Here is a 23,956-nt window from a genome sequence, read left to right on the forward strand (position 1 = left end):
CTATGAATAAATTTTAACTGCGTGTTTTAAATTTGTAATTTTGCATTGCTGCTGTTTTTATCTGGTTGAGCTTTTATATTGTATTTTATACTATGGTTTTATACTGTTGTTTTATACTTGAATGTTTTTAATTTTTGTGAACTGCCCAGAGAGCTCCGGCTAATGGGTGGTATAGAAATGTAATAAATAAATAAATAAATAAATAAATAAATAAAAATAAAATCCTATCCCAATCCCCTGGAGCTTGGAATTTTATTTATTTACTTATTTATTTATTTACAATATTTATATACCACTCCCCATTGAAAATTTCACAGCAGTGTACAAGATAATATAAAATAAAAACAGAATAAAACAGTTTTAAAATAGATTTTAAAAGAACCAAAATGTAAAGTGAACTATGGCTGGTCATTAAGAAAAGGCTTCCTGGAACAGTGATGTTTTCAGGAGGCGCCGAAAAGAATACAAAGGTGGCGGCTGCCTGACCTCCAGAGGCAGGGAATTCCATAGGAGAGGGGCTACCACGCTGAAGGCTTTTCTCCTGAATATCAGAGGAATCTGGTTTGGGGGTGGTGCTAGGTGAGTTGTCACCACCTCAGCCTCCTGGTCATTAGCTCATGGATCCCTCAGCGGAGCTGACTCAGTGCACGCCAAGTCAAGCAAGCTCAAGGCTTCCTGCTTTTTATTGTATTTGTGGAAATCCGGATTTGTGAAAATCCGGATTTGAGCAAATTGGGATTTGAGCAAAATCACAGCCGTAAATAGTGCAATTTGAAGGAAAATTGCAGGCGTAAATGGCCCTTGCACAAACCCCAATTTCTGAAAATATTCCACAATTTTGGGCAAATCATGACTTCTGGACACACACCCCCCAAAAAAAAAGGGAAAAAGAAGATGAGAGCTCTCGACAGGCACCTGCAAGTGGCAGGTGTCCATGGAGCAGATGTGGGGGAGTCTGCCCAACCCTCCCTGAAGCAAGTTATCACACTATTAAAATTACACCATTGTAATTGTTTCATTGCATGCTAGGAACTGCAAAACATAGAAATCACCCATCTGGCCGAAATGCATTGCTGTTATGCTGCCTTGGACAAGATGGGTTTCCAGTTGTGCAGGCCCACATTAGGTTTTGTTCAGGCACCCGTTAATGGGGCAGTAACAGACCTCCCTGCTTGTTGATAACAAGGCCCTGAGTTACTTGTAAAAGGAAGGCAGAACAGTTTTAGAAGCTCCTATTGTTCACCGTGATGTAGGAGAGGAGTAACAAGACATCTCAAGGGGATAAACGTTCTGCCTCATGAGGCAAGGACATTTTCCTTGGCAGTTATTTATTCCTTTGTGGTGCTGAAATGAACTGCTCACAATATTCCATGCTAAAAGAGCCGTAGGACCTTGTTTTTCCCTCTGCCATACTGAGCTACTCTCACTTTTGGGTCATGCTTGAGGCAGTTCTTGGAGATGTGCTGGGGCGGGGTAAAACCGCATGAATTGTGCACCCTCTCCTCTTGGGTTCTCAGGGGCTAATAAGACTTCATTGGCCACTCCCAGAATGACAATGAATCATAGAATAGTAGAGTTAGAAGGGGCCTCTTGAATGCTTCTAGTGTGGGAGAGCCCACGGCCTCCCTAGGTAATTTGTTCTATTGTCGTACTGCTCTAACAATCAGGAAGTTTTTCCTGATGTCCAGTTGGAATCTAGCTTCCTGTAACATGAGCCCATTAGTCCGTGTCCTGCACTCTGAGATGATCGAGAAGAGATCTTGGCCCTCCTCTGTGTGACAACCTTTCAAGTACTTGAAGAGTGTTATCATGTTTCCCCTCAGTCTTCTCTTCTCAAGGCTAAGCATGCCCTGTTCTTTCAGTTTCTCCTCATACAGCTTTGTTTCCAGACCCCTGATCATACTCGTAACCCTCCTCTGAACTCCCTCTACCCTGTCTGCATCCTTTTTGAAGTGTGGCACGCAGAACTGGACACAGTACTCCAGATGAGGCCTAACCAGTGCCAAACAGGGGAGAACCAGTACCTCGTGCGATTTGGAAGCTAATCTTCTATTAATGCAGCCCAAAATAGCATTTGCTTTTTTTGCAGCCACATCACTGGTTCCCAAGGTCTGCACTCCCCTTTCCCCTCATGCCCCTCCTATGCCCCTATGCCCCGCCCAAAAGAAAGGACAAGAACTCAAGCTCGAGCTTTCACCAACATCTTTGGGGGTTGGTGCATTAGAAATGGTTGGTTAAAGTATGGCGAGAGCGTAACTAATCCATGTTGAGTGACCTTGAATTGGTGCCTTCCATGGACAAAAACTGTTGGCTGATGGGACTGGTTTTTCTCCATATCCCCCCATAGCTTTCAAAGTAATTACTTGTCTGGCAGTACCAAATGACGGCACTTGTTCAGGAATTTGTCCTGTGGATTACAACTGAAAATTTAATTACAGCACATTCAAACTTTTAACCAGACATAAGGGTTGAATGTATATTATTTCCCCCAAGCTTTGCAGACGGCTCAATCAGGATTAGATTTGAACTTCAATGGAAATACAGATGTCCAAAAAAAAACCTTACACATGTTTGTATAACCTCTACAGTGGAAAATGTTCCAGTTAATAAATAACTATTCAGTGTTCACTTCATTAAACATGTGGCTCTACCACTTTGATCTTCTAACAGTGCAATCCTGTGCATATCTACTCAGAAGTAAGTACCATTGAGTGCAATGGAACTTACTCCCAGGTAAGTGTGTATAAGACTACAGTCTAAGGGGGCAATCCTATGCATGTTGAGATGGGGAAAAAGTCCTACAAATCCTAGCATTTCCCCAGCCAGCATGGCTGGTTGGAGAATGTTGGGCATTGCAGGACTTTTTTCCCCATCTCATCATGCACGGGATTGCACCCTAAATGACCATAGCTAAGGTTGATTATTTTCTGGCAATTCTGCCCCTTGAAATCTAAGAAAGTACTCCATTTCTGCAGGAGAATTTCACCAAGTGAACGTAAATAAAATGTGAGCATGCTCAAAACACTTCATTTTGGGGAAAGCACTTTTCTGGGCTTTCATAGAATCATAGAACAGTAGAGTTAGAAGGGGCCTATAAGGCCATCAAGTCCAACCTCCTGCTCAATGCAGGAATCCACCTCAAAGCATCCCTGACAGATGGTTGTCCAGCTGCCTCTTGAATGCCTGTAGTGTGGGAGAGCCCACAACCTCCCTAGGTAACTGGTTCCATTGTCGTACTGCTCTAACAGTCAGGAAGTTAGTGGTTGGGGAAAGCACTTGTCTGATTTTTCCCAAAGGTATATTTCTCTTCTTGACAAGTCCTAATGCAATTAGCTTGTCTGAGGGGGATCTATTCTCATAGATTCCATTCAGACAACCAAGTTCCACAAGAAAGTTATCTCAGGGTACTTGCAATTCCACAGGAGGGGAAGGAGAAATAATCTCAATCCACCCATTCCCACTCAATTTTAAATCCATCTTTCTTTTCATTGAGTTGTTTTCTTTACTAGTTATTCAAGTAGACACCTGCCTTTTTTCCTGGGATCATCCCAGGATCATCCCAGTGCATCCAAATGACACACAGGGGATCCCGGGATCAGGCAGGGATGATCCATCCATTTTCCTGGGATAATCCTAAAGGCCATTGTCTTTCCAATGGAATGGTAGGCTAAAAAACAACAACCCCATAAATAAATGAGCGTGGCTTAGAAACTGAATATCAATGAAGACCGCATTACTCATCTGTTACACATGAAAACTGGCCTCCTCTTCTTTTCATCCCAAGGTTACCGTTCAGAAAATCATGCAACTAGTGATGTGTGCACAGCAGTCCTCCATCACTGCATTACAAGCTGGTGTGTTTTTCTGTGTGTGTGTGTGTGTGTGTGTGTGTGTGTGTGTGTGCTTTTAAAGCTCAGTTTCAAAGGCACTTAAAATGCAGCATGGGGTGTGCATTGCAAGTTGCAAGTTTCATAGAATCATCGATTTTGAAGGGATCTCGGAGGCCATTTAGTCCAACCCTCTATTTAATGCCAGATCAGCAGTGCAGGTTGCAACCACAGCATCCCTGACAGATGGCCCTTGAATACCGCCAGCAACGAGGAGCTGACTGTCTCCCCAAGGAAGACTGTTCTACTGTCGAACAGCCCTAATGTTTAGCTGAAATCTGCTTCCCTGCCATTTTCACCCCATGCTTCTAGTCCTGCCCTCTGCAGCAACAGAGAAATGTCCTCTCTGTCTTCTGTATGATAACCCATCAGATTTTGAAGACAGTTTACGCTGTTGGGGATGGGGGAGGAACTCATCCATCCACATGCTGAAAAAGGTGATTTTTGCAACCCAAGTCCTTGGACTGACTAGTTCTTCCGTGTAGCAAGTATCCCAGCAAACAGCTTTCAGTGCTGCATCAAGACATGTTGGGATTTGGGTCAAGCCATGTTCACATGGAGAGCTATCTCAGTCTAACCATCGTGCTTAGTGCCATACTTTGGCTTAATCTACACCAAGCAATATATTGCACTGTGAAAGCAGTATGAAAGCGGTATATAAAAGACGGGAGCCACACTACTGCTTTGTAGTGTTATTGAAGTGCCCTGACAACTGTTGGGGCCCACTGAAAAATACCATATACTGCTTTCATACTGCTTTCATAATGCTATAACCTGCTTGGTGTAGATTAGGCCTTTGACTCAAATCATGTGCACGATGGGTGTTCACTTTAAAATGGACCCATATTGAGGCAGGGCATTTGTGCACAGTGGGCCCCTCTAGGATTTTCAGCTGTTTTCACTATGCCAGGTAGGGTGGCCAGTTACACAACAAGGGGGGAAAAAGAGGACAAAAGAGGATTTCTACATGTGCATCTATATGTATAAATTAGCCTATGCAATTTACTGCAAATCAGAACCCCTTTTTCAGCAATGCAGAAGTGCCCATCGCATGATCTTACTATCCCTGACCCCACATCCCATTGTGGGTGGGGGGAGTAGAGAGTGTTCTCCTAGGTATGAAGGAAGCGTGTGTGTGTGTGTGTGTGTGTGTGTGTGTGTGCAGAACAGAACAGAACAGAAAGAAACCACTTCCTTCTGGATATTAACTCTTAGAGACATACCCAACACTTTGTCTCTGTTCATCTACCACCATGGAAACAATGGAGCTATTCAAGTTATTGGATGGAAGCAACATAGGTTGGTCCTGAGGGATCACGGTGGAAAGTGATCACGTGGTACAGCACTTAACCAAGCAAAATGGCTTTGTCTGCATAGGTCCTCTTGGCTTGAGTTGTCATAGTGACTAAGATTATTGGAAAGGGGGGTAAATAAAGGAACAGGTGTGCCTTTTTAAAACAGGAGCTCATTTGTCCTTGAGCCTTTGCCAAAGAGATAAAAGGAAGAAAAATTAGTTACGATACAACAGAAGCAAATGCGCTTGCTAATAGAAACATAGTGGAGGAAGAGAAGAGAACGAACAGAAATGTGCACAAATTAATGTTTCATTGAGTTGAAGATGGGTAATAAACCCCTGGCTGTACATTCTGTGTTCTCATGTCTCAGATTTTCTAGGCAAAACACACACACACACACACACACACACACACAGAGAGAGAGAGAGAGAGAGAGAGAGAGAGAGAGAGAGAGAGAGAGGAATAATACTTTAGAGCTTGTTCATGGACTACAAATCTTAGAGGTTAGGGAAACAGTGCCCCAAAACAATTTTGGGGGTAATGAGTTTAATTTTCTTTCCCACCCGAAGAAACATGCAAAGTTATCAAAAAGGCAAGTTTCAATGCCAAAATCAAAATCCAGGAAAATATAATTTAGCTCCTGAAATTCCATCCTTGAGTTTAAGTTTGTGACTGAAATCCATACTGGAGCTGGAAATCTTCACTGATTGATTGTTAATTGATATACTACTTTTCAATACCGGCTCGTAGGCTGGCTAACAAATACTAAAATAAAATTAAAATACAATGGGTTAGATCCAGATTTAAGCTGAATCAACTGTGTTGGCAGAAGCAAACTTCCTTGCCCCCTCCTTCCCATGGTAGCCCCTCAAGTTCCCTGAAAATATTAGACCCTGTTGAATGTAGTGTGATGTTGAATATCCCTCCAAAATTAGGCAAAGGGTTCTCTTCCTCTTGCGGAAGGCAGATCCTGGATCCAGTCCTAAAACTCCAATTGCTTTCTGCCCCCATAACTATGCTGATGACATCTGATGCTTTGAAAGAACAAACTCTGCATTTTTTTCCTTGGGAAACCATCTCCTTAAGGGCTGCCTGTGGCAGAACGCCAAATCTCCTTTGTCAGATCATTTCCCTTAGATTGAGCTCCATCACACCAGCGATTTATTGCACACTCACTATTCCTGGTATGTGGATTTGCAGCATGGCACTCACATGGCATCATCCCTGTCCTGCACTCATCTTGCCCCTTCCCCCTTGTTGTGTTTTATTTTGGTGCGGGGAAAGTCTGGACTATTTTCCCCTCCCATTTTTTCCTTTGTTGGGTGTGTGTGCTAATAGAGTCTTAATGACGAAAGGGGAGGGTGGGACAGTTCTCCTCCTCAGCATGGTTGTCATAGGGACTTGTTAGTCTGTTGAATGGTCTTTTTAGTGCTCCAACTGCTCACCACCATCATTGCCCACAGAAACAGAGCCCAGATGAAACCTTAAAAGTAATTGCTAGATACAAAGCCCTAGTGGGGGAAGGGTGGGGAGAGCCCACGCCCTTCAGAGTACCACAACCAGTGAACTGGAGAAGGAAGGAGAAGGGGTGGGGTGGAATGGAAGGGCAAATAAGAGAAAAACCCACATGAGAGGTACAAAGGGCTCATCTACACCAAGCAGGATATTCCACTATGAAAGTGTTATAAAAACAGTATATAAAAGGTAAGAGCCACACTACTGCTTTATAGTGGTCCTGTAGTGCACTGACAACTGTTGGGTCCCATGACACATCTATACCAAGCAGGATATAGCACTATGAAAGTGGTATATGGTTTGTGTCAATGGGCCCCACCAGTTGTCAGTGCACTTCAGTACCACTATAAAGCAGTAGCGTGGCTCCTGCCTTTTATATAAAGCTGTCATACCACTTTCATAGTGGAATATCCTGCTTGGTGTAGATGAGCCCCATGTGTGAGGGAGCCTTGCAGTGCTTATGAAATGGAGGTAAAAACTTGGAGCCTTCCTAGACGAGGGTTTAGCCCAGTACGAGGCCCGGGCTCCCTGCTGTGCATGCAGATGATGCACAAGGGATCCCAGGGTCAGGCCAGGCTAAACTCTCCCTTGACCCATGATAACCAAATCCGCTTGTGACATGGCGAGCGGGGGGGGTGGACAGGCGAGTGGGGGTGGTGGACATGGCGAGCGGGGGTGGACAGGCGAGTGGGGGTGGTGGACATGGCGAGCGGGGGGTGGACAGGCGAGCGAGCGAGCGAATGGGCGAGTGAGCGGGCGAGGGGGCAAGCGGGCGGACGGGCGAGCGGAGGGGCATCAGACATTGGGGGAAATCGGGGGCAGGGGGAGTGGGGAACCCTTTTTAAAAAAAGAAAAAAGAAAAAGACCTACCTTTTTGTTGGTGCGCTCCTGTGCACATGGCCCCTTTAACGTATAATTAAAAATGCAGAACGCGACGGGGCTTTCCTTTCCCCATCGCGTCTGACATCTGGATAGGTGCGATGGCCCGTGCTAATTGTAGCACGGGCTCGCCGCACCTGAAGGCCGGATTACCAGGTAGGTCTAGCAAGGCCCTTGGAGACGAACCAGAGGGGAAAAAGTAGGTTTGATGGAGCCCATTGAGGCCAATCCATGTTTAGACTGCAAACCTATACATATTTCCTTGGGAATAAATCCCTTTGATCACTATGGCCCTGTTCAGACATCACATTAAACCATGATGTGTAAGCATTTTGAGCTGAACATTATGGCTTAGCATGTTGTGTGAACCATGATTTAATGTGTCAGGTGAACCATTCCTAACCATGGTGGCTACATAACCACAGTTTAAACACACTCACTAAGCACTTGCTGCAAAAGGGTTAGCACCCAAGGCTTGTCTGAACAGGCCCAATGGAACTTATTTCTGTGTAGATATGTATAGGATTGTGCCCAAAGTTAGTTGAATGCAGTTCCCATTAGAATCAGTGGGATTTAATATAAGTCATGGCCAGCTGCTCGCTCTGCTCTCATTTACATATTACTTATACAACTGCTTAGCCAAAGAAGCAAGAGAAAGGGGAACAGAGAGAAAAACAATACATTTTCAATATACAAGGTACCATCGCCAATGTCTGAATGTTTTTAGCTGGAGATCGCTTTCCTTGAATTCACCTTTAGCTCCTCCTGTTGTCGCACACAGGGATTTTTGGGCAGAAGCTTGAAGACACCGTCCGGTATGAGAAGAGATATGGAAACCATTTGGCTCCCATGTTGGTGGAACAGTGCGTAGATTTTATTCGGCTGCGTGGGCTGAAGGAAGAAGGACTTTTCAGACTGCCCGGACAGGCTAACCTCGTCAAAGAATTACAGGATGCTTTTGACTGTGGAGAGAAGCCATTGTTTGACAGGTAAGATGGCAAATTTATAGCGGTGCCTCCCGGGGCTCAGGGACCAATTATGGGCCCGTCTACACTTGTCTAGATGAAACGTAACAAGTTGGCAGAGATGACGTCAGCAGTCACGTGATGCTGCTGACGTCATCTCAGCAGCATGTTGTTGTTACGTTTCTTCTGACTTTTAAAACCATTCCACTTTCTGTTAAAATCGTTTTAAAACTAACAATGTGCCCCAACCTTTCGTTGTATTCAATGCCGTCTTTCAAAGTCATGTCTCATGACCATGGTCTTTGCTTCCTGATTAGGACAAGTGAGGGCTTTTCTAGACGAGGGGAGGGAGAGCTGGCACAACGCGATGAGGGGGAGGGGGAGGGGGAGGGGGAGGGAGGGCGGTGAAAGAGGGGACAGAGGCTTAATTTTTTTAAAAAAAACCGCTTATCTTTCGGGGCGCACGTGGCCCCTTTAAGACGCTGCAGGGCTTCCCTCGTCCCTACGCGTCGCCCCGCCTCCCTGCCGGCTTATCCCGGCAGGTCTAGCTCAGAGTCACCGGAAGAAGGAGGTTTACTTCAGAGCCGGTATGAGCATAATGAAGAACGTTCTAAAGAAGAGTGTGCCGGGGTAAAACGATAGAAGAAAAGGTATTTCGATTGACTGGGCTCAAGTTGCATTTTGTAACGTAGCAAGGGAGGACGCAACAATGCACTTAAACAACGGTGTAATGAATAGTGTAGATCCTGCCTATGTTAACACAGGGATGGGGAATGTCTTTCAGCCCAAAGGGTGGATTCTGTTTTGGAGACGCTCGTGAAGGGCACATTCTGGCAGTCATCAGGGATGAAGGCAAAGGATTGGGCCAAAGCCAAAAAGGGGAGGAGCCAAAAATACAAAAGAAAATATCAGCCTGTTGTAGCTTAAAGCGCTTACTGCCAGTAACTAAACCTTTCAACCTGTTAGAATGGGGAGGGGGGACTCTACAGATGCCAAGAAACCACCAATTGGTGGTTGGGGGAAAGGGGTGTGGCCACAGTTTGGATCCCAGGAGGACTGGATTTGGCTCCTGGATTTGTGGTTCCCCACCCCGTCTTAAAGGCTTGCTACTATTTTAAGAGTTAGGATTTGGAGAATTGGACAGGGGCATCCTGAGTTCAAATCTCTTCTCAGTCATGTTGGGGCTCCTTTACATTTTCAAAAATGTTCAAAAAGAGAGAGGAAGCATCTCTGTTAGAACCTGTGGTTCTTTCATCCAACCTTTTCTTTCATCCTAGTATCATTGATCCTGTGGATTAGGATAAGCAACACAGTACCCCCTAATTTCCAAAATCCCTGACCATTGGCCATACAGGCTGGGGATGATGGGAGTTGTTAGTCCAAAACATCTGGAAGGTACCAGGTTGCCTATCCCTGCTGTGGATTAACCCAATGCTTCTCAACCTTCCACACCAAGAGCCCCAGCTTTCAACTCAATTTGAATGTAGGACCAATTTTTAATTTTATATTACTTTTAGCTTCACCATCATTTTTTCTCGTCTGTATATTCTCTCTGTCCATCTTTTTCCATTTCTTCTGTTGCTTCTTTTGGTCTTTTCTGTCTTGCTGGCCTTTCTCCTTGACTCTCTTTGTAAAAAGTGCATAGCAGGTCGATAAGGGTTTGAACTGGCTGTGACGACTCCAGAAATAGGGTCCATTTGGAGAACTCAAGGAAATGGACAACTTAGTTTGTCAGAAAGAGGCAGGTTCCATAATAGAAACAGGGATTATTAGGAAAGGGATTGAAAATAACATGGTAGTGAGGGAAAGGACGCAAGCTACAACTGAGCTATTTTCATTGGGGAAATGCTGAAAGTGCACAGCCAACAATGGGTGCTGTCTCCCCTCAGGAAATGCAGTTGTGCTTATAGTTTTCATCTTTATTCATTCCACAAAGGAAGCTAAGCTCTCTCTCTCTCTCTCTCTCTGTGTGTGTGTGTGTGTGTGTGTGTAAAATCCTTTATAGAGAGCCCTGCCCTTCCACCTCTGCAAGGCTTTTGTGCCAGCAAGCACATTTAGCCTCTGCAATTTACTGAGGAGCGACCGTGCTGTGAGGGAGTCTGCCACTGAGCTCCTGTGTTTGCGTAGCTAAGGGCCATTTCTGCTGGCCTCAGCAACTGCATTTCCTGCCACTCAGTGAAGGCACTTCTGTAAACCAGGCTCCTGCAGGAGAGCTGTAGTCTGCAAAATGGTCTTTGTCGGGGGGGGGGGGGGGATTCTGTTTTCAGCCGCTTTCTCACAGGCCAGAAGGCATGACACGTTGAATTGACACAGGCCTAACCTGAGGCTTCAACTACTTTTCAGAACAAATAAAAAGAGATAAACACAGCACTGCCCCTCCCATGTGCTGATGGGGTTTGATGCCCCTGCATCTTTCTTCTGTTCCTAGAAGAAGAAAAATAAAGAAGGGATGTGGTTCAGTGGTAGAGCCATTGCCTGCAAAAGGTCCCAGTTCCGTCCCTGGCATCTACAGACTAGGGTGGGAGTTCTCAGGTAGCTGGACCAATGGCAGCTTCAGAAGCTTCCTATTATTGGAACTGAGTGAGCAAGGCTGCAGCTCTGTATCTACTTACCTGGGAGCAAGCCCCATTGATCTCAGTGAGACTTCCTTCTGGGAAGAGAAGGATAGGATGGTAATATAAGTCAATAAATGCAAGATTAGGGATCTCAGAGAAATCCATTTGGGGGATGGAGTTTGACTAGTTGGTTAAGGGTCTGGAGCATCTCCCCTCTGAGGGAAGGTTACATCAACTGGGATTGTTTAGCTTGGAAAAAAGGAGGCTAAGGAGAGACGTAATAGAGGTGTACAAAATTATGCATGGTGTAGAGAATGTGGATAGGGAGACATTTTTCTCCCTCTCTCAAAGTACTAGAATCCAATGGGGTCATCCCATGAAGCTGATTGGTGGGAGATCCAGGACAAATAAAAGGAATTAGTTCTTCATGGTTAAATTATGGAACTCAACTACCATGAGATGTAATGATGGCCACCAATTTGGATGGCTTTCAAAGAGGTTTGGATAAATTCCTGGAGGCAAAGGCTATCAATGGCTAATAGCCCTGGTGGTTGTGTGCTATCTCCAGTATTCAAGGCAGTAAGCCTGTGTGCACCAGTTGCTGGGGAATATGGGTGGGAGGATGCTGTTGCACCATGTTCTGCTTTTTCATCCCTGGCCGATGGCTTGATGGCCACTGTGTGAACAGAGTCCTGGACGAGATGGACCCTCGGTCTGATCCAGCATCCGGGCACTTCGTATGTTCTTATGTTCTTAGTTTTCCTAGGTTCACTCCCCAGCCCAGGGCTTTGTCCTGGTTCCCAGTGCCTGACTCTGGCCTTAGCTAGACCTAAGGTTTATCCCGGGATTGTCCCGGCGACATCCCTGTTCATGTAAATGACACACAGGATATCCCGGGAGCAGGCAGGGACGATCCCGGGATAAACCTTAGGTCTAGCTAAGGCCTGTGTTTGCAGCAAGTTAGGCCAGTTAGTGGATTTTCCAGCATTTCACACATTTAACACACACACACACACACACACACACAGACGTTCCACAACTTCTGCAAATTCCTGAGCAGTTTGCTCAAATTATGACCGGATTTGCACATATCCAGCTGTAATGTGTGCAAATTGCTCAGAAATACAAAAAGAACCATTGAATAAAAGCCCACAGCATGGCTCACAAAAGCGAATCGAGTCATAAATGTGGTGAAACTCGATCAAGTAAAAAAACCAAAACAGATATCCCCACAACAGCAGGATTTAAATTCAGGTTATTTCTGTATGTCAGGATGGCTTATGTTTACATTGTTTTCCATGCATTTTCTCATTGGGAAATTTCTCAGCAGACAGAATGGAACTTTGTCTTGATCTTTCCTGTGGGCTCCTGGAAGCCTTCCGCATTTAATAAACGAGGTGAGAAAAAACTTCTCACATGCTTCAGGGTGCTTGTTCAGCAGGGCCAAAGAATTATGTTTTCAGTGATTTTTCAGTACTCCATGCAAAATATTGGCTTATTGTCTTCACTTGCCTGCAGTCTGCTTTGGCTATTCAGCAGAACAGAAATGTAATACATGAATGAATAAATAAATTGTCTTCACTTGCCTTCAGTAATATACTAATCTGGTTAGTTATATATGTTGCGATAAAAACAGCATTCACTATATGGTCCCTGATTGGATGGTATCGGCCATTTGTCTAATACAGGAAGGACAATAAGCAGAGCCAGGGAAAACAACAGTGCTGCCATGACTGAAAAAAATCTTAATTTCTACCCCTAAATTGAAACTTGCATATTTTTGGTGCAGCTCTAGTGAAAACTGTTATACATAAACAATGCAATGTGGGAGCCAATCACAAGAGAGCGTCAATCACAGCAGAAAAGAAAAAAAAGGAAGGGAACCTCTCGTGCATGCACTTGAGTCATTGCTGACTCCTAGAGGGATGCCTGCTTTTCGCTGACGTTTTCTTGGCAGACTTTGTAGCGGGGTGGTTTGCCCTTGCCTTCCCCAGTCGTGGTTACCTTTCCCCCAGCTAGCTGGGTACTCATTTTACCGACCTCGGAAGGATGGAAGGCTGAGTCGACCTGAGCCGGCTGCCTGAGAACCAGCTTCCGCTGGGATCGAACTCAGGCCGTGGGGAGAGTTTCGGCTGCAGTAACTGCCGCTTACCACTCTGCGCCGCACGAGGCTGTTATCAGCAGAAAGGCAATATGTAAATCAGACTTCTACTGAGTCTTTTGACAAAATGGAATGTTACTGGTGTAAGACAAGCAGACACCAAGAATGTTTTTTTGGCTTGGGTGCATCAAAGCACATAGAAAATTGAAGTAGGGTGACTAGGGCCAGATCTACATGTCATTGCAAAGGCGCTTCCGTGCGCCTTTTTTAAAGACGTACCTAAAAGAAGCGCCTCTTTCTTTACTGTGTGTACTGTGAGCTAGGCAGCGCCGCCTGCGGAAGAATCTCTACCCCATTCAAAGACGCTGCTCTGCTCTGGCCGCTTCCCCCTCGCGTGTTCTTCCATTCAAATAATCCCCCCTCCCATCCGGCGGCTCTTCTGGCGCGTCCCGGCGGAGGCGGCTCCTCCTGCAAAACACTTTTCTCCCTCGGTGTGTTTGTATTTGCGTTTGCGTGCGCGCGGCGGATGAGTTCAGCTCCTGCCTCTCGCTCTCCCCCGCAGTGTCATCTCCCCGGGACTCTCTTCGGTGTGTGCTCGCACACGCGCACGCAAACGCAAATACAAACACACCAAGGGAGAAAAGTGTTTTGCAGGAGGAGCCGCCGCCACCGGGACGCGCCAGGAGAGCCGCCAGATGGGAGGGGGGATTATTCGAATGGAAGAACACGCGAGGGGGAAGCGGCCAGAGCAGAGCAGCGTCTTTGAATGGGGTAGAGATTCTTCCGCAGGCGGCGCTGCCTAGCTCACAGTACACACAGTAAAGAAAGAGGCGCTTCTTTTAGGTACGTCTTTAAAAAAGGCGCACGGAAGCACCTTCGCAACTACGTGTAGATCTGGCCTTGGTGTTGGGAAGCATAATAATAATAATAATAATAATAATAATAATAATAAGAAGAAGAAGAAGAAGAAGAAGAAGAAGAAGAAGAAGAAGAAGAAGAAGAAGTAGAAGAAGAAGAAGAAGAAGAAGAATTTTATTTATTTATTACCTGCCTCTCCCTTTGGATTGAGGCAGGAAACAACGTTAGCAAAACAATACAATATAAATCAAATGCATAAAATTTATTTATATTTATTTATTTCATTTGTTGCATTTATATACTGCCCCATAGCCGAAGCTCTCTGGGCAGTTTACAAAACTTAAAAACAGTAAACATTAAAAACAAATATGCAAAGTTTAAAAACATAAAAAGCATAAAAACAACAGTATCCTTATAAAAACAGCTATTCTGGGGTCCGTTAAAAACAATCTCAGCTCATGTTAAATGCTGTTAAAATTGATTAAAAGAGCATCTAAAACCAATACAATATCAAAATAACAATCAAGACACCTTAAAATTCTTGGTTTAACATTCCTCCTGGTAGGCCTGCTGGAAGAGGCTAGTCTTTATAGTTGTCTTAAACCCGGAGAGAGATATAAGTTGACAAATCTCCTTCGGCAGGCCGTTCCACAGTCTGGGGGTGGCAGAAGAAAAGGTCCCCTGGGTAACAGTTGTTAGCCTAGTTTTGGCTGACTGAAGTAAGTTCTGAAATAAATGAGTGGATGTCCCAGAATCTGCTTCGACAGTTGAACTTGGCTTTGCTCTCTGCTTAGCAAGGAGTTGCATGTTGTTGTTGTTGTTGTTGTTGTTGTTGTTGTTATTTATTTCATTTTTATACCACCCAACAGCCGAAGCTCCCTGGGCGGTTCACAAAAACTAAAACCATTCAGAGTATAAAACGAACAGTATAAAAACATGATACAAAATACACATTAAAAACTGATTTAAAACATACCATACATGATTAAAACATCTTTAAAACATTCTAACATGTACATGGCAAGTAGCTGTTTTAAGAAGAAGGTGTGGTTTGTTTACCTTCAGATTTCCCCCAGCCGGAAATCCACATCGAGAAAAACAAAGCACTGGATGCCATTTGTTGTATAGTAAAGGGGGAAGGACAGGGAAATGTTAGAACAACATGCTGTGAGCATAAGCATCATTTCTTCGAAGCAGCCTGTTATTTTATTGCTCTTTTATGGACCGAATTTATTTTGGGGTGGGTGGGATTTACAGTTAAATGTTATGGCTTTCTAATTGGAATCTGAAGAAGGTGTGGGAGTATTTTCAAATAAGCACTCATCTTGTTGGAATTTTCTACTTTTCAACTAAATGACTTCTATATTCCCAAGATAGGTTTACAGCACATGAAAAGAAAAAGAAAAAAAGGGTTGTTCAAGAAGCAGCGATAACATTAATCTAGAGTAATCCCATTGACAATAATGAAACTACATGGGAAGCTCGCTGCTGTCTTTGGCTATGATCTCCAGAGGGTCTTTAGACGTGCATACACGGCAGCACTGTTTGTCCCAGTCCCCCACCCCCGCTCCCCTAAGAGTGCTGCTTAGAATTAAATGCAACCCAGAGTTTCAAAACCGGGCTGTCAGGGAACCAGAGCTGTCTCCAAAGCTCATTCCACTGGGGCTTGTAATGCGCACTTCAAATATACATGGGGTGAGAGGGAAGCAGGCAGGCAGGCAGGCAGGCAGAGCCAGTCCTATCATTAGGCAGAGGAAGGCAGTGGTCTCAGGTGAAGGGAATAGAGAACTCATAGGGGCACTTGCCCCGCAAGTCCTCCAGGCCCTGCTCATCCAACCCTGTTCCTTGCAGCTGGACTTCCCAAGCACTCAGGAGGCTGTGCAAGCCTCCCGAGCCCTCAGCAAAGCACACTTTCTGGGGCCTCCAGGAAGTAGCCTGGCATGCCATTAGTGAGGCTGGGGGAATTGCAAACTTTCCGGAGGCCCTCATTCCACAGCCCGGGTGCCACAACAGAAAAGCCCCTCCTGCTGGTAGCCACCCATCTCACTTCCTTTGGCAGGAGCTCACAGAGAAGGACCATTGAGAAGAAACTGCCATCCGTGTCGAAATCCCCTGTACCCTCTGAGCTTAGCTGCCACCCTCACAGTAGTTGAGGCAAAATGGATTTTCCCAGCAACTGTTTATTGATCTTTCTTGTAATGTAAAGTATTTTGAGATGGCTCGGCCTTGACTGGGCAATTAAGACCCACTAGCTTTATAAAAGACGTACTCCTAGCAGTTGGAAACTGCTAGAACTGGTTTGTTGATATGGATCAACACTCCTGTCTGCCATTTTGGACTCTGCCATTTGCCTGTGCAAGCCAGGCTGCACAAGCTCCTGGATTGCTCAGTGGATGGTCCTTGAGGGCCTGTGGCAGCCCACTTCTCCCTGCAAGCTGACATTTTCCATAAAACCTGGGCTCCTGAAAGTGTGCAGATCTAATCTTGAGCACACTGGCTGCTGTAAAGGACCATTTCTTCAAGGTTAGAGGCACTATCTTGCATAAATGGCCATTTACGGCAGCCATTGTGTGCAAGATCAGATCTGTGCACTTTCAGGAGCCCAGGTTTTACAGAAAAGACCAGCTTGCAGCCAGCTCGCAGGGGGAAATGGGCAGTTGCGGGTGCTCACAGATGATGTAGGTCTTGACAAGCACACCCACAATCGATCCATGTCTCAGTAAGACAGGTCCAGGGATCCAGATGTGGGGGCTGACCACTGGATTCCCAGATGCCCATGGCATACCTAGTAGTGGGCAATGTGTCTTCCACATTTGGTCTTTTGGGCCCAGAAAATACTTAGATAAAATGCTAGCCTTTTCCAAGGATGCATTGAAAGAACTGAGAAAAACAAATCCTTTTTAAAGTGATCTGGGTGTTGGGGGTGGGAGAGCTGGGCCATCACTACAAGAAACATGCTGTTTGGGGGGGGGGGGAATTCAGCCTCTCAATTCCAAATTAAGCAATACACTATCCATGGGCAAGGGCATTCACTTGTGTGAGCACTCCTTGCAGGCATTGTCTTATTTACGTGATCTTGTAATATATGTTGCCCCACACATCTTTTTGGTGTGATTACCCCAGTGATCTCTGTCTCCAGCCAGAAAGCTACTAGCCTACCAATGTCCTACATGTTTCTCCAATAACAGCATTTAAACGAGAAAGTGTCCCTTTTGCTTTCCCAGTACTCATTAAGTCCGACTTCAGTTTCTGTGTATAACTTGCACAAATCTCTGATTGGGGACTATATATTGTCCCCAACAAAACAGCTTCTCCCCCACCCCCACAGCCCTTCCGCCTGTCATGTGGGAATCAGAAGGTTGTGTTTCATTTCACTTAATTGAATTGGTGCACTACGTTGTCACCTTAGGTACCAGTCTAAGGATTTACACAGCCATCTTCTCTGCTGTTTTGCAGTCCTCTCCTAGGGGAGCAATGTACACCACTACATTGTGATACAGCATCATTCCGGAGCATTACAAGGATTTAAACATGATGGCCCACTGCACGGAAAAGCTAGGAGGGGTACTGGTGAATTCTGCATACCCACCCTCTAATTTCACCCCGTTCCCTGAAAATAGGCAAAATGCCCCCCCCCCCCACAATTGACACATTTTGTTTTGCAGTCTGTAAATTTTCTTGTGGAGAAATACCATTTTACCTTGAATGCTCTAAACTACTGTGATTCCCCCAGCTCCATAATATCTATACACACACACACACACACACACACACACAAATGCATGGACACTCAAGTAACATTACTGCTCTTAAAGTGGAGTGAGTTCTGGGCAAGTTTGGAAAGACTCCACCTACAAAGTCTGGGGGTCAAAGAATTGTCCTAGGCTCTGCCTTCCCAAGCCATGTCTCCTATGGTGATCCTACCCTTAGGGATGTTGCAGGTGCCCCAACTGAGCCTGGGAGCCCTGGCAGCCTCCCCCGCAGTCCTGGACCCAATTCACCAGCCTGCTCTTTGGGTGCCCCATACTCTTCAAGCACCACTGCGCAACAATGGCGATTACGGAAATTGCGTATTTCCGAAGTTGTGGAAATGGGCCTTTGCAGTCACCATTTCCGCAACATCCCTACTTACCCTGTAAAGGGGGGTATATGAGTCTGGTGTCCACAATAGCAAGTGATAGGAGTGTTAAAGGGTCAATGGAAGGGCATGGTGTGGGAAAGACTTTTGGACAGAGATGCTTAGCAGCTCATGATCGCAGTGGTTGAGCCTTGATTCGCCTATTGGTCAATCTGGTTGTCGATTCTAACGTAGACCGTATTGAAGGTAGCTGCTGTCCAGGGCTCCTCTTCTGTCTTGGTCATGCTGCCCCGGGTCTGGCAGCATCAACCCTTGTGCTGTTCCCCCTCCCAGCAAAAAGGATCAGCAAATGAACTCTGCCTCTCTGCATGCTCAATCAGAAACAACACAGAAAAACCGACCAGCAGGGCAAGCTGCATGCTGAAGATACAACTGTTCTCATCTTGGCTAATGGTTTACTTCTTAGCTGTTAGAGTTAATTATAAAATAGCTGGCACCTGCTTGGCACTGATATTCATCACGGAGTCTCAAAGCAATTCACAGACATTAATAAATAAAACTTAATTGTCATGTGCAGAAGTATCATCACCCCTTACTTTATGGAAGGATCACCCAGCCATAAATAAGAAAGTAGTCGTCCTCTTGTCTGCCGTGACAAGTCATGAGGAGGAATAGCTCCGCTTTATTCCATGCTATTTTATTCATTATTTATATATTTATCTCATTTCTCTGCCACTGAATAGCTGAAGCTTTCTGAGCAATTCACTGGTCAGAGCTCATCTGCGATACTGTGTGCAGCTTTGGGCACCTCACTAAGAAGAATGAGAGCACCTTGGATAGCTCCTTTAGAGTTCAGACTGGTTTTGGCTGAAACCTGCAGCAGATTCAGTGCCGGACTGACATCAGAGCCACCAGCCTCTACTGCATTCATCTATCCAGGCCCAGGGCTTTGAGTGCCGAAGTCTTCCAAGTCTGGCTTTGAATCCCTGTGTATTCAACCACCACCATGCTGAATTCGGCTTTGAACTTTTGTTGTGACAAGCTCCTCATCCTTAGCAGCTTCATGGCAGCCAGGTTCAAGGTGGTCCTCACCATGCTTGGAATTTCTATGTCCACTGAATCAGGCAGGTGCAGATGGGTGAGGCTTTCATTTCAGCTCATTTTTTATCAGAATTTCTCAAAACTAGGGATGTGCTCCGCTCCGATTAGGAGCGTAGAAGCAGTAGCGGATTGGCCTGCTCCGCCTTACCCAGAGGCGGAGTAGGAGCGGACCGCGGACCCCCTAGAAGCAAGGCGAAGAGAAGCAGCCATTTTTCGGAGCTCCTAGTTCAGGCGGAGCGCTCCGGTCGCCATCTTGAAAACATTTCGCCATAGGATTGCATTGCGGCAAATAATCGCGCATAACTACGTTGTTTTTGAAGCTATCATTCTGGAAATTCTTGTGCACAGAGAGTTGTGGATGGGGGTCATTTTGAGACCACTCTCACCTCTCTGCGTGCTGTGGTTCACGTGCAATATTTTTTTAAAAATCGGGTCAACCGCGCGGCTCAAACTACATTTCGGCTTTTCGCCCATAGGATTGCATTGAGGGAAAGAATCAGGGATAACTGGGGGGGGGGTTTAAGCTATCGTTCTGAAAATTCTTGTGCACAGAGAGTCGTGGATGGGGGTCATTTTGAGACCACTCTCAACTTTCTGCATCGTACGGGTCGCGGGCTAGACGTTTTTAAAAAATCGGCGGGAAAAATACCTTTTTCAAAGGGCTGAGGGGCAGAGTCAGCTCCCGGTCATGATGATCCCAAAGTTGGAGGAGGGCATAGGCAAAACAGGTAACTTGGGATTCTGGGAAACTTCTCTTTCTTCATCTGAACGGGCTTTTCCCCGTGTTTTTTAACACAGTAGCCCCACCAAATGCACAAACACAACCTGAAATCATATACTAAGCCAAGAATAAGAGATAGAAAAACACAGCACTGCTCCCCACCCTAACCTTGGGGAACAACTGAATCGATGTGGTGCAAGGGGATGAGCTCCCCTAGGGCATCTCATCGTGGACGTGCCCCCACTCTCTCTTGCACTGGAAGGCCATAGAGCCTTCCAAAGAGAGTAAAACGGTGGAGCAATGCCTCTCATGAGTTGAAGTGAATGGTCACTTTTCAGTGGTGGAGCAATGCCTGTTCTGAGTCGAAGTGAGCGTTTTACTTCTTCTCGGAGCTGTGGCTGTCAGTGTCTTGAACTGGCAGCTACTTCCCCCTCCCCCGGGCACGTCCCCCTATTGCTGGTAAAAGACAGATATAGCCTTTTAAAAAAAGTTCTTCTTGTTGTTTATTGAGCAACACTGCTGCTTTTAATTCCACCCCTCCTTTGTTTATTGATTGATTTATTCCATTTTATATGCATTACTGGCTTATCCTTGGCTCACTTCCTTATGCCCCCAGAAATGCCAGCTGCATGCCTGCCTGCCTTCCCTCCCTCCTCCCCTGCCCACCTCGCAGGGATGGTGTGTGTGGGGTGCCCGATTTTCAAAAATTCCCCAAAAATCAGGGGATGATGGGATTGCTTTGAAACTTGGCATGCGTGTGTATATCCCCATGAGGTGTCATGGTGCCAAACATGAGGTTTCTAACTTGAACAGAAAAAAAGTTGTATAATTTTTTAGCTTTCAATGCAAGCCTATGGGGGGGGAAACGGAGCTCCGGATCCGAATCCGGAGCTCCGGGCGGAGCGGAGCGGAAGTGGGCGGAGCGGGGGCGGGGCGGAGCGGCCCGATCCGGAAAATGGCGGATCTGCAAGTGAAGCGGAGCGGGGGGTCTGTGCACACCCCTACTCAAAACTGCAACGGTCTTCATATTTGGGAGAGAAGGAACTAGAGATTTAAAATATTCAGATGGGGAAGGATGTGACAGATTCACCCATCCCTACTCCAGATGTTTCAATGGGGTGGCAGGGAAAGGGAAGGGTGTTTGGGGGACCCATGGGGGCTGGGTGGGAAGGGGAAAGGGAGAAGGACTGGGGAAGTCTTCTCCTCTCCTCTTTTATTCAGCCAAAGAAGAATTTGGAGGCCATAATGCTTGATTTCCAAGCACAGATGTGCAAGTCTCAATTGCATCACTACCAAAAAGTGGAGGTCCCATCTGCCTAAGATTTCCAGAACAACATCCGATTGTATTTATTCCAAGACCATGCCTACTATGCCTTCACTTCCAGTGGCAGACTGGATAGTTGCTTCCTCAACATTTCACCCCACTACAATTTTGTTTGAATAGCCATTGAAATTATACATTTGATATTTTCGGAACACTCCATCCTTTTGACCTCTGCTTATGTAAGCAAATCTTCAATTACACAGATAAACAAGAAGTTAAATGAAAACTAGAAGACTTTTTAAAGTATTTTTTAAATGAAAGAAACCAAATTGGATTTCTTCCCCCCCTCCCCTTTAATTTTATAAAACAAATTATCTTCCCCATCGTTTGCTCATTGCCATTATTGTATGATTGGGAAGATGTGTTAGGCTAGGAAAATATTTGAGATGTCACAAAGATGGCTATTAATATTTATGTGGGAACATTTTCCTGGGCAATTTTCAAAGACAAACAAAGTCTAGGACTTAGAGGAATCTAAAAGTAGCCCAGCTGATGTGATATGTGCATGACTAAGTCAGTGTAACAATACTGGCCCTGATCAGCAGACACCTTAAACCACAGCTTTAATCACTGTAAATAAGGCTTTAACCATGGTGAATAGGGTGTCTTCTGAACAGAGCCAGTGTGTATCACATGAATAAACATCTAGCATGATCCTGTGTGTTGTTATCTAAAGGCTCAGAAACCGTAAGGTTATCTGCATCCAAATGTTATTCAAAAGCCAATGGTGTGATAGTAATGAGATTTAGGTTTACAGGAGTTGATCATGGGCCTTGGAATTCATATTTAAAATCCCCATGTCATTCAGCTGCATAAACCAAAGCTTCCCAGACCTTCTGTGACATCAGAGCAACTAAACAAATGGGTGTGGCCAGGGGGAAGCATGACATCCCTGCCTGAAAAGTCCTATTCTTTTGTTAGGGTAGATTTGCCAATTATATTAAGAGAAGCTCGGCAAGCAAACAGGTCAATGGGTAAGAAGGGTGCAAGAATAAAGAAGAGGAGGAATGGTAGGCCAGATGTGTCTGGTGTGCTGTGTTTAAAATCTCAGGCTTCCTCCAAGTTTTCTCAAGGTGGGTGAGTATGATCGTGACCCATTGTATTCTCATAGCAACAGCAGGATGTAGGTATTAAGCTGAGAGATGGCAACTGGCTCATGGTTACACAATGAATTTCTTAATGGGGATATTAAAGATATTAAGAAGTTGTAGTCCAACACGTCTGGAGGGAAGGTTGATCTGTATTGCTCCACTACACTGCTTTTGTAAATCAGAACACACTACTACTATGAACCAACCAATTGCTCAGGTCATTGGTAACAGTTTACAATAGTGCTGTGCTGAATATTTTGATTTTCAGTATTTCATCCAGGGTGGGGGAGAAGGCAAATGAAGATCTGATGAACAAGACCATGGAATAATATTATCCTTGTGGAGGAGGACAGGAGTTCTGCTTACCTTTTTAAGTGTAGGTGGTGCCTGAGGGGTCTTCTTCTTCTTCTTCTTCTTCTTCTTCTTCTTCTTCTTCTTCTTCTTCTTCTTCTTCTTCTTCTTCTTCTTCTTCTTCTTCTTCTTCTTCTTCTTCTTCTTCTTCCTCCTCCTCCTCCTCCTCCTCCTCCTCCTCCTCCTCCATTAAAAGGCCCCCTGCACTTGCAGTAGCCCAGTACTCTGTGTGTAGAGGCTTCTTCAGCTCAGCAGCTCTTTCTGAACTCCTATGAAACCATGTGACTTCACCCTCCTCTATAGGCATTCAGGAAGTGCTCCCAGGCTGCAGAAGCCTCTCTGCAAAATTCTGTTCTTCCTTGCAGCAACACAGAAAAAGTAAGATAAGATTTTTTTCTAAAGCTCCAAAAGTCCCATTTGTTCTTATTTGTAGCAGTCTGGGACTCTTTGCAAAGAGGCTTCTTCAGCCTGGGAGATCTTCCTAAATGCCTACAGAAGAGATCCCTGTGACATAGGGTGGGATATAAATGTTTAAATAAATAAATAAATAAATAAATAAATAGGCAAGGTAATGTGGTTTGATGGGAGTTCAAGAAGTGCTGCTAGGCTAGAGAAACCTGATTATAAAAATGCTCAAGCTGGAGGCATTTTTCTAGTTAAAAAAAAATTGAAAGAAGTTCCTTCAGACACCTCCCAAACTTAAAAAAGGCATTGCTAGACGAGGCCTTAGCGCGCTTTGAGAGCCGGTTTCCCTGCTGTGTGTCCACATGACGCACAGGGGAATCCGGCCCCAGGCCGCACTGAAGCCTCCTCTAACGCGCCATAAGCGAAGTCGCTTATGGCGCGCTTTTTCCGCAGCTCCGGCCTGAGGCCGGGGCTGCAGAATGTCTAGAGACTTCCGTGGCTTTTTGCGGCTACTCGCTAAGTGAGTAGCCGCAAAAAGCCACGAACTGGATACAGCGCTGAGCGCTGTGCCCATCAGACCAGGGGGGGGATTCCGGGGGGCGACACGGGAGAGGGAGAGCTGGCACAAGGCGACGAGGGGGAGGGGGAGGGAGGGCGGGGAAAGAGGGGGCAGGGGGCTTAATTAAAAAAAAAACACTTACCTTGTCCACAGTCTTCGGGGTGCACGTGGCCCCTTTAAAACAAAAAAAAATGGCCGACGCTGCAGGGCTTCTGTCGTCCCTATGCGTCGGCCGTCTAGGAGGCTGGGCGGCGCACGTTAAAGTTAGCGC

The 23,956-nt window shown here is 45.5% G+C and overlaps 1 protein-coding gene across 4 annotated transcripts in view; it reads left to right on the forward strand.

The window, feature by feature from the left end:
- ARHGAP24 (Rho GTPase activating protein 24) overlaps positions 1–23,956 on the forward strand; it is a 412,693-nt gene that overhangs the window by 354,276 nt on the left and 34,461 nt on the right. For all 4 annotated transcript variants that reach the window (XM_063136191.1, XM_063136188.1, XM_063136190.1 and 1 more), the window contains one exon: positions 8,358–8,565. In XM_063136191.1, coding sequence (XP_062992261.1) covers positions 8,358–8,565 — 208 coding nt within the window. The remainder of the gene's footprint in view (positions 1–8,357; positions 8,566–23,956) is intronic.

Source organism: Elgaria multicarinata, chromosome 10 (genome assembly GCF_023053635.1).
Source record: "Elgaria multicarinata webbii isolate HBS135686 ecotype San Diego chromosome 10, rElgMul1.1.pri, whole genome shotgun sequence".
In the NCBI taxonomy this organism is placed as follows: Eukaryota; Metazoa; Chordata; class Lepidosauria; order Squamata; family Anguidae; genus Elgaria; species Elgaria multicarinata.